At 39.0% G+C, this 12,299-nt stretch overlaps 2 protein-coding genes across 2 annotated transcripts; both read left to right on the forward strand.

The window, feature by feature from the left end:
• The first annotated feature begins 7,859 nt into the window (after nucleotides 1-7,859).
• On the forward strand, nucleotides 7,860-8,408 carry LOC117288944 (low affinity immunoglobulin epsilon Fc receptor-like). Its single transcript, XM_033769821.1, has one exon. It carries the CDS (start codon nucleotides 7,860-7,862, stop codon nucleotides 8,406-8,408), a length of 549 nt encoding a protein of 182 aa, XP_033625712.1.
• A 2,545-nt stretch (nucleotides 8,409-10,953) lies between these two features.
• On the forward strand, nucleotides 10,954-11,499 carry LOC117288945 (hepatic lectin-like). The gene has a single exon (XM_033769822.1). The coding sequence runs from the start codon at nucleotides 10,954-10,956 to the stop codon at nucleotides 11,497-11,499; it is 546 nt and encodes a 181-aa protein (XP_033625713.1).
• Nucleotides 11,500-12,299: the final 800 nt, after the last annotated feature.

Here is a 12,299-nt window from a genome sequence, read left to right on the forward strand (position 1 = left end):
AAATATATGCTTAGCAAAATAAGTAGGGTACCAGTCACACATTATACATATTGTGATATTGTATTTTGACTGATACACATAATCTTGTAAGCATATTTTTGTTGTGCTACTTTTTGTGCTTAATCAGCTTTATGAAATTGGGCACTGCTAATGTTTTGAAAGCCTCTTTTATGTAAAAGAAAAATCTAAACAAAAAAGATCTCTATTCTGCAATGTATGTGTAAATACTTGTTGAAATGTTGAGTGGCATTTCCACTGTATATATATAAACTAAGAAACTACAGTCAATTTAAGGGTGAGTTATTCAAAAAATCACCGTGCACATTTTATTTTACCCATTGTATGGAATCTTCAAATAAATGGTAAAAGTTCTATTTCTGAAGTCCTTCTAATAGAGATGTAATAAAGGGTGTATTATTATTGTACTTTTTGTGGGACAAAAAACACAATGTCCACAGATTTACACTAAACTTACACAGTTTGAAGATAATGATAGTAGAAAGCTTCCCTGAAAATATTACTTGCTGAGGTGCTGTAGTTTTTGGGTAATGAGTAAAACAATGTCATGAAAAAAAATTTGGTCTCATGAGACCAAAGTTATTTTAAGCATTTACAAACGTATTTTCATTACATTGTTTTACTCATTTATCAAAAACTACACAACCTTAGATAGTAATATTTGAAGGGAAGCTTTCCACTATGATTATATTCAAACCCTGTAAGTTTAATGTAAATCTATGGACATTTTGAAAAAGTACCCAAATCCTTTAAAGTTCGAAGCTGTTTTGACAGGTTGGATGTGTATGGTTGTATTTTGGTTACCTAGGGCAGCTTATAAACGGGTTTTGTTCTGAAACCAGTAGCACCTTCTGTTGATTTGGGTGCATTACCAAAACTGTGTATTTTAAAATATAAAAAAAAGGATTTAATATTAAGTTAAAATTTCTACTGTTGTTTAAAATTAAATCAACTGGTGTTTTAAGGTCAAATCTTGATATTTCATATGATAAGTAATCTTTTTTGTGGTTTCAATGTGGAAGAACAGTTTTTTTGCAAGCTTAATTTATTTGTGTTGCCATTATAAGGTTAATAATATATATTAAATTATAACAAAGGTTGTTATGGAAATTAAGTTTAAAACTCATTGGACAGTAAACATAATATGATTGTACTTCAGAATAAAAAAAAAAAACTTGGCTGCTTATTGACGATGTTTATCTGCTTAAAGGGAGGGTACACGTTTGGTAATTGTCAAATACCAGTCTTCTCGCTTGGTGTATCCCATCATAACCATAAAATACCAAGTCTGTGAAAATTTTGGCTCAATTGGTCATCGAAGTTGCAGGAAAATGATGAAAGAAAAAACACCCTTGTTTGTATGCTTTCAGATAGGAATAATAGACTTCTAGCTAGAAGTCTTTTATTATTTTAGTGAGAAATTACCTCTTTCTCAAAAACTACGTTACTTCAGAGGGAGTCGTATCCCACAATGTTTTGTATTATGAACGGCTCTCCAATGCTCGTTACCAAGTCAGTTTTAAAATTAATATTTGTTTTGAGTAATTACCAAATGTGTACCTTCCGTGGCAAAAAACAACTAATTAAGCAGACAGCTTACAATTTTGCCCCTTTTAAATTGTTATTCTATTTGGGGGACAGGGTATAGACTGAAAGCTGTTCCCATTTGAAATGTTTGTATAGAAAGATATAGATTTAATAAGGCATTTGCTGCTCGATGGTGATATGGTGTGAGACCCACCCTCTCTCCCTGTATCTTCATTGTGTTATGTGAATCTTATCTTATAACTGTACCTTATCGTGTAATGGGAATCTTAGAATAGTACTTCTTGGGTAGAACTTTTATATATATAGTTTAAGCCATTGGAACTTTGTTTTCGGGGCAGGGTTCGGGATAGCCTCTGCTTCGGGCATGGTGCGTGAGAGTATGGGAGCTTTGCGACTTCTGCCGCGTCAATTATTTACGGTTCCAATTAACCTCTCTCGGATACTATTCCTGTTCTGTAACTGCCCACCCCTTGCCTTTGTCAAAATTGGACCTTTCATCACCAGGATGTACCTGTGTATATTTTGATACTGTAAATTGGTCACTGTTCTTTAGAGGTGGAATAAATAAATATCGGTCTCAAACCTGCAAGACAATGAATCAATTGTGTGATTTTCTTAAAGACACTGGACACTATTGGTAAATGTCAAAGACCAGTCTTCTCACTTGGTGTATCTCAACATATGCATAAAATAACAAACCTGTGAAAATTTGAGCTCAATTGGTCGTCGAAGTTGCGAGATATGAATGATATAAAAAACACCCTTGTCACATGAAGTTGTGTGCATTTAGATGGTTAATTTCGAGACCTCAAGTTCTAAACTTGAGGTCTCGAAATCAAATTTGTGCAAAACTACTTCTTTCTCGAAAACTACGTCACCCTAGAGGGAGCCGTTTCTCACAATGTTTTATACCATCAACCTCTCCAAATACTCGTTTCTAATAATAATTTGTTTGAGTAATTACCAATAGTGTCCACTGCCTTTGACTACTTGTGTTGTGTTTGTACTTTAATTTATTTTTTTTCAAGGAAGATTTGGTCAAGATTATGAAGTATCCTGTCGTTCGAATTTTAATGGTGATCTGAATTAGATCTTTCATGGGTGATTTTATATACACCAATACAAAGTAATATGTCCCAATGAGATGATCATTGAAGAAAAAACCCCCAGAATTGTCAGTCCCTATTATAATACAATACATGTACATTGTGTTACCCCGAAAGTTAGCTCAATCAAACGAACTGTTCCCCTGTCACAGGGCAAACTAAAGGCCGTATCCGAATGTGCATGTCTACGAATGTTGCTAAGTGTGTTTCCAAGTACGTCCCACTTAAAAAATGATGACGCAGAACTCTAGCCGTAGCAATAGCCATAGACCCTTATCACGGTATGACCATCTTGATTGTACTCCATTCCAACTCATTGTAACCAAACTTAGGCCGTGTCCGAAACGGCGACTTCGGCTACAGCTACGGCTAGATCGCGTGCGTCTGCCTATTCTTCAACACTGGTAGACGCGCTGATCTAGACGTAGCTGTAGCCGAAATCGTCGTTTCGGACACGGCCTTTAAGGCTGGGCGAAATAATAGTCTGGTGCCATGTTTGCGCAATGAATGCCCACATTCATTACTGTAATTGGAAACAGGGAACATAACCAAGATGGTGACAGCGTGATACTAAAGGTCTATTGAGCCGCTAATTGGACACTGTCTTTAGGCAGAACAATAGACGGGGGATCGGAACCAGTCCAACTCAATCAGGACTATGGCAGTTAAGACTATTGGCTCATCATTCGACTATCTTTTTTAATAAGGGTTGCGACAAGTGAGTGAGAAGACCATTCGTGCGCGTGATGCAAGACAGTCTCAATTTCCTTTCACACACAGCGCGGCAAACTCACCGACAGCGCCCGCATCGCCCGTAACAAGAAACGTCTTGCACAAGACTAGCGCGTAGTATCCGAAAACAACCGGTTATAAACAGAGCTTCAGCTGGTAATTATCAACCGTTTAAACACCCCACGTGACGCGCTCTCATAGCAAAACTGTCTGGGGTATTTTTGAATGAAGAAAGAAAGAGCACAACCACCGCCCCCAACGCAAACCAACAAAAATCACACAACACCCAGCTAGCATACCATCAAACAAAAACACGCCGAGTGCTTTTCCATAAAAACATCGGGAAAACCTCCGATATTAAATTACTCCGATATTAAATTAACACACACCGAACCGCCCAATCTATTCTGTTTGTAAAGTTATTTGCCCTTCCTTACCGTGGCATAAAATAATGCTAGAGAAACCACGAACCACGCCCACTGTTCAATTTGCCACATTTTAAAATTACTTGAAGAAAAGCGAGTGTCGGCTGTCAGCTGTCATGTGCGACCAAGTTTGCCATACAAATACTACACCTCTTCTTCGAGTGCATTAATGCGTGTCATTTGAAACAAGTTTCGCTGGCGGGACAATCAAAAGCGAATTCCTAACTGTAATACAAGTTATAATGGGGTTAGAGACATGTTGTACAAGGTGGTAACCGAACAATGGTGTGTCTGTTACGCAATGCAGACTACCAATGAAGTTTGTCTTTTTGGCACATGCTTTTACAAAAGTGGGTATTTTAGGTTGTCTGCGCAGAGTGTATGGTACAATGCACAAACCATGCATGTAATAGTCTAGTAACAGAATGGAGGACAAAATTAATGATAGCTTTTCGAAGAAATTATGCGCACATCTAAGGAGAGATAGGGTTTCAACTGTTCCAGCTTTGACGTTTTTGTCTCTTGGAGAATTGTTCCAGTTTATCAAGGAGGCTCATCACCGACCGTGACAGAGTTTGTTTGTATTAAACATTGTTAACTATATACATGAGTTGGGAACCGAACAACAGTGCGCCTGTTACGCAATGCAGGCTACCAATGTAGTTTGTCTTTTTTGGCACATAACTTTGCAAAAGTGGCATTTTTCATGCTGTCTGCGTCGAGAGTACAATGCAGAAAAACCATGCATGCAAAAAACTCCCATAAATAACTGATTAGGCCTATAGGACGAGGTTATGATGGAGTTGTGATTCTGAGGAGGTATGTCCACATCTGAAGAGGGATTTGAAGGGCTTTAACTGAACCAGCTAAAACTGCTTTGACGAGCTTTTCTTTGAGAATTGTTCCAGTTTATCATGACGGTTCAGGAACTGCCGAAGGACGGCAAGTCGTCGCTTTGGATCTTTCATAGAGCAAGATTGGATTATATGCGTTTAAGTGAATGTGATGACTAAAGAGTCTTCGACGGATGGTTGTCTGATTTGGATGGCCCATGTCAAGTCAAGAACACTGGTAAGTTTATTTTATAATCATCAATTTCTTCTTCTTCCAAGTATTAGTAGTGCAGATTTCATGTAAGAAGATGGGGCACTTTATGAATCATTTTCAGACATCCCCTATCTAGGAAAAAGAGGAAATAATGACACTGTTGAAAGTAAAGATAGGGCAATGTTCAGACCTGCATAGTAAGGTTTACATAATACATGCTTTGATGTGCACACACTTTGAATAATAACTATGTCACGAAACATGCGAAATTATTTCCAAAAAAGAATCATCCCTGGCCTTCCTTGAGAAGAAAATAATTGCTTCAAATTATACCCTTGTGCTATTTTCCCTTGTGCTAGTATGTTTTTGCAAAAACACTAAACCTTTACCCTATTTGTTTAAACCCATAACATCCCCCAATTTTCCTTCCGGTTGTGATTAGGGCCAACATTGGTCTTTTCATATCTGGCGAGAAAAACTTCGGGCAATTGTATCCTGTTGTGACAGTGCCTCACGGTCTCCCCATTTTTTATTCACACTTGTGATGCTCTTTTCTTGTGGAAAATGAGCACTTCAGTGGAAACCATGTGCCACGGTGTTACATTTTGTTTAAACCAACAACCTTAGTGGGGTTGGCCAATTCCCGGGACATAACTGGGGGTTCATTTACGAACGTGCAATTGGTGCAGCCCCGGTGTGGCGGTTTCAGCTTTCCGCCGTGTTCAGTTTTCCGAATGACCAAATACGGTAACATTACGTCATGCGATGCCTGCGCACAGAAAGCGAAAGTAGTCCATTTTTAGTGCCGTATTGAGTCATCCGTGTTACTCTCCGGTAGCTGTCATGGCGTGGATCGTATGAGAGAATTTGGTGTGAAGACCAAGCAAATTATCCTGTATTTATACCGAACGAGCGTCAGAGAATCAGAAGAATTTGTTATTATTCTGGTTTAGTTTATTAAATTTATTTATTACCGTTTTTTATTTTATTTTATTTGTTTAGTTATTTTTTTTATTTCACTGAATTACAGTACTTGCCAGGGTACTCGCGGCGGTATTTTTGTCTGGCTACGTCACCCGGAAAACTGAACACGCCGGAAAGCTAAAACCGTTCGAACAACGTGTTGAAATGTCCGGCTACGTCACCCGGAAAACTGAACACGGCGGAAGACTGAAACCGCCACACCGGCTCGCCCGATCAAAGCGACGTTTCCCAATCTCGGGGCATGCAAATATAGCCCGTTTCGCGCACTCATCTGATAGCGCCCTCTTTTGACTTAATTTCATCATGCGAAGTACACTGCAATTACCGTATATCACACGTTTAGACATGCTCAATTGAATATCCTCTCGACAATTCAGAATGGAAGAACTGTCCTAGGTATTTTAAGAACTGTATGATTATGTCAGAAATTATCATTTTGGAATATTCGAATCATAAAAATAAACGTTCAGTTTTCCCTCTTTACTTCACTAACCATCCCCGCCATGCTTTTCGTATTTAATTTATTTGGCGAAAAAGAAGAAGAATTTGATCACGGTTGAAAACAGTGACGCGGCCATGTTGTGTTTCATTGGTTTAAACATGTAAACCAACCGATGTTATAATTGAAAACCACGTCGCGGCCATTTTCTTCATCTGTAAGCCAATTAAAATCAACATGCTTGTGGTATGTAAAATCAGTTACCCTGGTGACCGACACAATAAATTAAAGTTGAAATCGAAGAATGACCACTTTAAAAAAATAAAATAAAAAATATGTTAACCGGTGCATGTGGTGCAAAATAATGCCAAAAGGGGTGAGTTCAAATGATTTAAAAAACTATAACTTAGCAATGTGTGTTACATCCAGTAGAGCAAGTCATTCCAAACAATCTAAACCTAAGGCTGAAATTACATGTGCATCTTCATTCACAGTGTGTAGAGATTTATGTCATGACCAAAAACTTGAGAAAGGTATCAAGACCTTTCAACAAAGATAAATGGACAGAAACTAATTATTTTGACCTAATATAGACCCAAGAGATAGTACAACCACCCGGACATGTGCAAGTACTTTGTAAATAATTCAACAAGGCCGGACTTGAAACGACGGAATAAAGGGCAGACTTTAAACTTTAATGCAAAGTGCTGGTTACAACCAACTTAAAGCCATTAAACACTTTCGGTACAGGAAAAAAAAGTTCACAGATTTACAAATAATTTACAGGGTTTACAGAAGGTAATGGTGAAAGACTTCTCTTGAAATATTATTCTATGAAATGCTTTACTTTTTGAGAAAACATTAAAACAATATCAATTCTCGTTGTCGAGAATTACGGATTTATTTTAAACACAATCATGTCATGACACGGCGAAACGCGCGAAAACAGGAGCGGGTTTTCCCCGTTATTTTCTCCCGACTCCAATGACCGATTGAGCCTAAATTTTCACAGGTTTGTTATTTTATATATAAGTTGTGATACATGAAGTGTTGGACTTGGACAATACTGTTTACCGAAAGTGTATAATGGCTTTAATACCGCGTGCTTAAATAACCCAAAAGCCATGATAATTAATGTTGATTTTGAGTGCATAAATATTTTAAAAGGAACTTAACGCATCTCCCAAAGCCATGCCACAATCGCCGTTTTGAGATAAATAATTGAGTTCACACAACAAAGTTAGACGATGTCATTTTAAAGGAGCTTAAAAGCCATTATTTTAGTATTACGCATGCTCGGAAAACCACGTGAATATAACAACGGGTTGCCTTGCCTCATCGAGCAACGATACAGACATGACCCGTTTCCTTGAATGACCTAAAACAGTTGAAGACAGTGCTGTTGACTGACAAGAAACCAACTCTACCTCAAACATAATGAATCTCTTGTATTTGTGGGTTATTCTTCTTGGAGTTTGTTGTGGCCAACCGGTGTCCGCAACCTGCCCTTCTGATTGGCACCGATACGGCGAGTCATGTTACGTCTTTGTAATGGACAAGATGAATTGGTACCAAGCAAAACACACTTGTGGCGAGTCACGAGCAAACTTGGTAATCCCAAACTCACAATCCGAACAAAATTACATATGGGAACTGATCCTGAACAAGTTTAACCAGACTCCTGCTACCGATCTCTGGATTGGTTGTAATGACATCGAGGAGGAGGGAAACTGGCAGCACTGTCCGTTGAAGGGTGAGATTAACGCTTATGAGAATTGGGCGAATATGGAGCCCAATAATGACGGTGGAGCAGATTGTGGAGCGCTGAGGGTTTCTCGTAGGGGTCAATGGGACGATCAACAGTGCACACATTATGTCAACTACGCTCTGTGTGAGATCCCTGCCATCAACACTCCCGTGTCCAGCCCGCTGATGAACAACCCAAGACGTCTAACTCCTCAGTGCTTACTCCACTACGCAATGGAGGGGTTACTTGGCAATGGCAAAGGCACCGTGTTGTGCCGATCACACACACGATGTCACTCATTCATTCTAACAGAGAACGATGGAAGGAATAGCGTTTGCCGAACAAGCAACAAGCCCAATTAAAAAAGTGCAGAGGGAAAGAAAACAAGGACAGTAACCACTCGGTTATTATACAGAAACTTGCTGTGCAGAATTTGATGTTTTGGATTATTGGTGATAGCCGCACCGTCTGGGGCTGAAATCAGCTCTTAGGTGATTCACAATGAAAGGATATTGCGAATCAAAATTAGTTATTTCATAAATGAGATTGATGAATATACAGTGCAAACCACACTTGTGCAAAGTCAACAGCAAGAGCCGTGTCACCAGTAAGAATTCAAATTTCCGATTTTGCTTCTTCAGTCTGCTGGACCAAGATGACCGAAGGGTGATTTTCCAGTTGAACAAGTGACTCTGACCAAACTGCATAAAATGTGCTTGCCTATCACGATCCGATGTCCCCATCATCCTTGAATCTGGTGTGGAAGAAAAGGGTTTGCAAACTGAATATCTCGCTACTTATTCTGAAGCTGTTGGTGGAGGAATGGAAGACAATGGAGACGGTTGACTTAATGAACTTGATGTCTTTATTAGTATTAGTGCTTAGTAACTCTGTACACATCCTCATAATCATGGGTCCTCAAGTTATTGCGTCAAACATGATGATGCAAATAATTACCTCTTGTATTTATGTATAGCACAGTTTGTGTATGTGCGTTAGCATATTTACTAGTATGGGTTGTGATGTGAGGCATTTCCTAGTGAGGTATCAATGTATACTCAGTTTGCGGATGATCATCTTGCAAACTCGAGAAATTAAAACTGAGTAGTCCCAGAACTTTGAATCTACTCTGCAGTAGTAAAATAATAAAAATATTTCAAAGAACACTCTCAAAAAACAGCGAAGTAGATACACAGACCCATTGCATTGACCGCCATCTTTGATGACAAACAATTCGAAGTGCTCGTGTAACTCTTTACCCATGCATCTTTCATATTATGGGGGCCAGTGCAAGGGTAGTCTAGGTCATCAAACTACATAACCGTAAAAAATAAAATAAAACATATGAATATGATGTCATTATACATAAAATTGAATTGAATTGAGTTAAATTGAATTGAATTGAATTGAATTGAATAGGCCACCTCAATACGAAAAGTATGTCATAAAGATAATTCAGAGTGAAACGGTGTTAATTGGATTGTATATATAGACAGAGTTTTACTCGGATTCCTCCTTACAAGTCAGTAGATGAGCGTCCTTTTCAACATTATTGAATTTATGTGTTATGTGGCTGCTTGAGATCTGTTCTAATTTTAAAGAAAATACTTGTATTCATATAATTATCCTTAACGTAAAAATTGTATAAACATTAAAGACTGAGAAATTAAAGAATTTACATTTGGCCACTTGGCTCCTCGCGAATAAAGTAATAGTTGTCGGCGGCGATCATAGAGAAAAAACATTGTGTATAGCAATAATATGTTTTTGTTAAGCTCATACACGTTGATATCAAAGATTTTTTTTTAGGAATTAAAGTTTGGCGACTCTGTCTCAAACAGTCTATTAAAACCAGCAGGGCCACGAACATGCAATGTTTTAAACGGCTATTTAAGACCGAGTGTTTTATTCACCTGACCAACACACCTTTCTGCTAAAACATCCCTAAACCTACGATAGAGATAGCGCCCTCTTTTGACTCAATTTCATCTTGCCATGTACACTCGCAAGTGACGTTGCCCTATTGTAGCCCAATACAATGCATATGCGTTCGTGTGGTAACCTTTTTCGGCTTGTCCACAAGTCTACAGAGGCTACGAAAGTGATTGCCTCCATGCTCCCTGGTGATTACCTTGGTGCCCTTGAAATAATCCAGTCCAAATTTACAATTATTTCCTCATAGGAAAGGAGACAATGCTTTGGTGTGCAGCATGCAGGCATGGATACCCTCGCGTTGGTAGAAATGTGACGAAAGTGAAATGGCTCTTCCTATTGATCTCTATTTATAATAGGGATGCCAATGGACAATTGACATAAACATGCATTAATTTGTACTCTCGTCACACACAATTTAACAACAAACAACCTCCTTTTAGACATTAAGGCGAGGGCGCCCGCAACAAAATGATGTTATGTGCAAACCAATAAACTTATTTTGACCTTACGTCACCAAGAGATAAGTAATAAAACCGCCGGACGGGTGCAAGTACGCTGTAAAAAAATCCACAAAGGCCGTGCTTGAAAGGGCTGACTTAAAAATTTAATGCAAAGTGCTTGTTACAACACACTTAAACGAATACAAAATATATGCTATTAATAGTGGTCTAAACAGCAATGAGTATTAAATAATAATACTTAGCTGTTTTAAGGCAAATTGTGCATAAAAGGACGCTTCCAGGTGCCCCAAGTCAAATTAACGCGATGTGTTCGCTTGTTTTTCAGATACATTATTCATATACACAACCTTTTAAAGAAAATTTTACAAATTACGTGTACATTAATTTACCAGAAGTTGCCTTGACTTAATACCGAGCAACGACAGAGGTATGAGACCATTTTCCTTGAAGGACCTATCACTCAGTTGGAATTGAAGACCAACGAGAAACCAACTTTACTTCAAACAACATAATGAATCTATTGTATTTGAGGGTGATCCTTCTTGGAGTCTGTTGTGTTCGTCCGTTGGCTGCAACCCACCCTTCTGATGGACACCGATACGGCGAGTCAAGTTACTTCATTGTTAAGGAAAAGGTAGATTGGTACCGAGCAAAGTACATTTGTGCGGAGTCACGAGCAAACCTGGCTGTGCCAAAGACGCAATCCGAACAGGATTACATATGGGAACTATTCCTAAAAGAGTTTGATCAAAACCCTTCTACCGATCTCTGGATTGGTTGTAATGACATCGAGGAGGAGGGAAATTGGCAGCACTGTCCGTTGAAGGGTGAGACCAACGCCTTTGAGAATTGGGCTGAAGAGGAACCTAATAATGACTATGGAGCAGATTGTGGATCGCTATGGGTTGATAGGAATGGTAAATGGGATGATTACCCGTGCAATGAAGAAATCTACGCAGTTTGTGAGACCACTGTCAGCAACACCCCGAAATTCTGCCTTCAGACCGGCAAAGACGGCCGCCTTGTTTCCCCGGAGCATTCTTCAACGCATCATTAAGGAGTTACCGGTTATAAGGGCGTTCCGTCATGAGGGAAGGCTGGCCGGTTACACCCCGATGGCACATTCAAAATCTCCTCGAACAGTGTTGACGGTTTGCCATGTAAAACAACGCGACTCATTTTGAAGCTGCTGGTGCAAAACTGAAAAACAATTGAAACTCGGTTTCTGTTTGGGATGATCATACCTTGTTACTTGGCTAACTACGCAGTGTGTGAGCTCACTACGGTAGTCTGCTTGCAATCGGCACTGGCGGACGCGTCACTTGTTCAGTGCCTGTCTACAATGTCAAGAAGAAGATACCGGGTAAATTTAGACTGTGATGTACGCATATTCCAACAGTGAACGCATGTGGACTAAAATCAACAGTCATTTGGTCTTACTTCGTATTATTGACGGATACGGACTGATGAACATAGTAAAGATATCTCAGAAACGTTTCTCCTTATAACACAATTATTTCAGGACATCCACACGATCAGCATAAGTCAAGTGTTTTAAGTCTTGATGAAGCCGTTTGCTGTTGCCATCTCTTATAGCTGACATCTACATTCTTGATTTGCACAGATACGGTATGAGTCACGGTCACTTCACCGCAAGATGGATCGTTACGAAGAAAACCCTACGTATTTCGAGTATACCTCCAGTGTTCTAGAAAGTCTTTATGGAAAACTAAATGAATATTCATTGTATAAAATGTTTGTGCTGATAGATGTTGATTCACAAGTTTAAAGTCTATCAAGTATCCATGGAACTGGTTTAGAAAATGGCAAAGACTGCATTTTGTTGGTAATCGTCGA

The sequence above is a fragment of the Asterias rubens genome, chromosome 4 (genome assembly GCF_902459465.1).
Source record: "Asterias rubens chromosome 4, eAstRub1.3, whole genome shotgun sequence".
In the NCBI taxonomy this organism is placed as follows: Eukaryota; Metazoa; Echinodermata; class Asteroidea; order Forcipulatida; family Asteriidae; genus Asterias; species Asterias rubens.

Bases quoted from the DNA above. Each gene is read 5' to 3' on its own strand.
- LOC117288944 (XM_033769821.1), top strand. From the start codon at position 7,860: ATGAATTGGTACCAAGCAAAACACACTTGTGGCGAGTCACGAGCAAAC.
- LOC117288945 (XM_033769822.1), top strand. From the start codon at position 10,954: ATGAATCTATTGTATTTGAGGGTGATCCTTCTTGGAGTCTGTTGTGTT.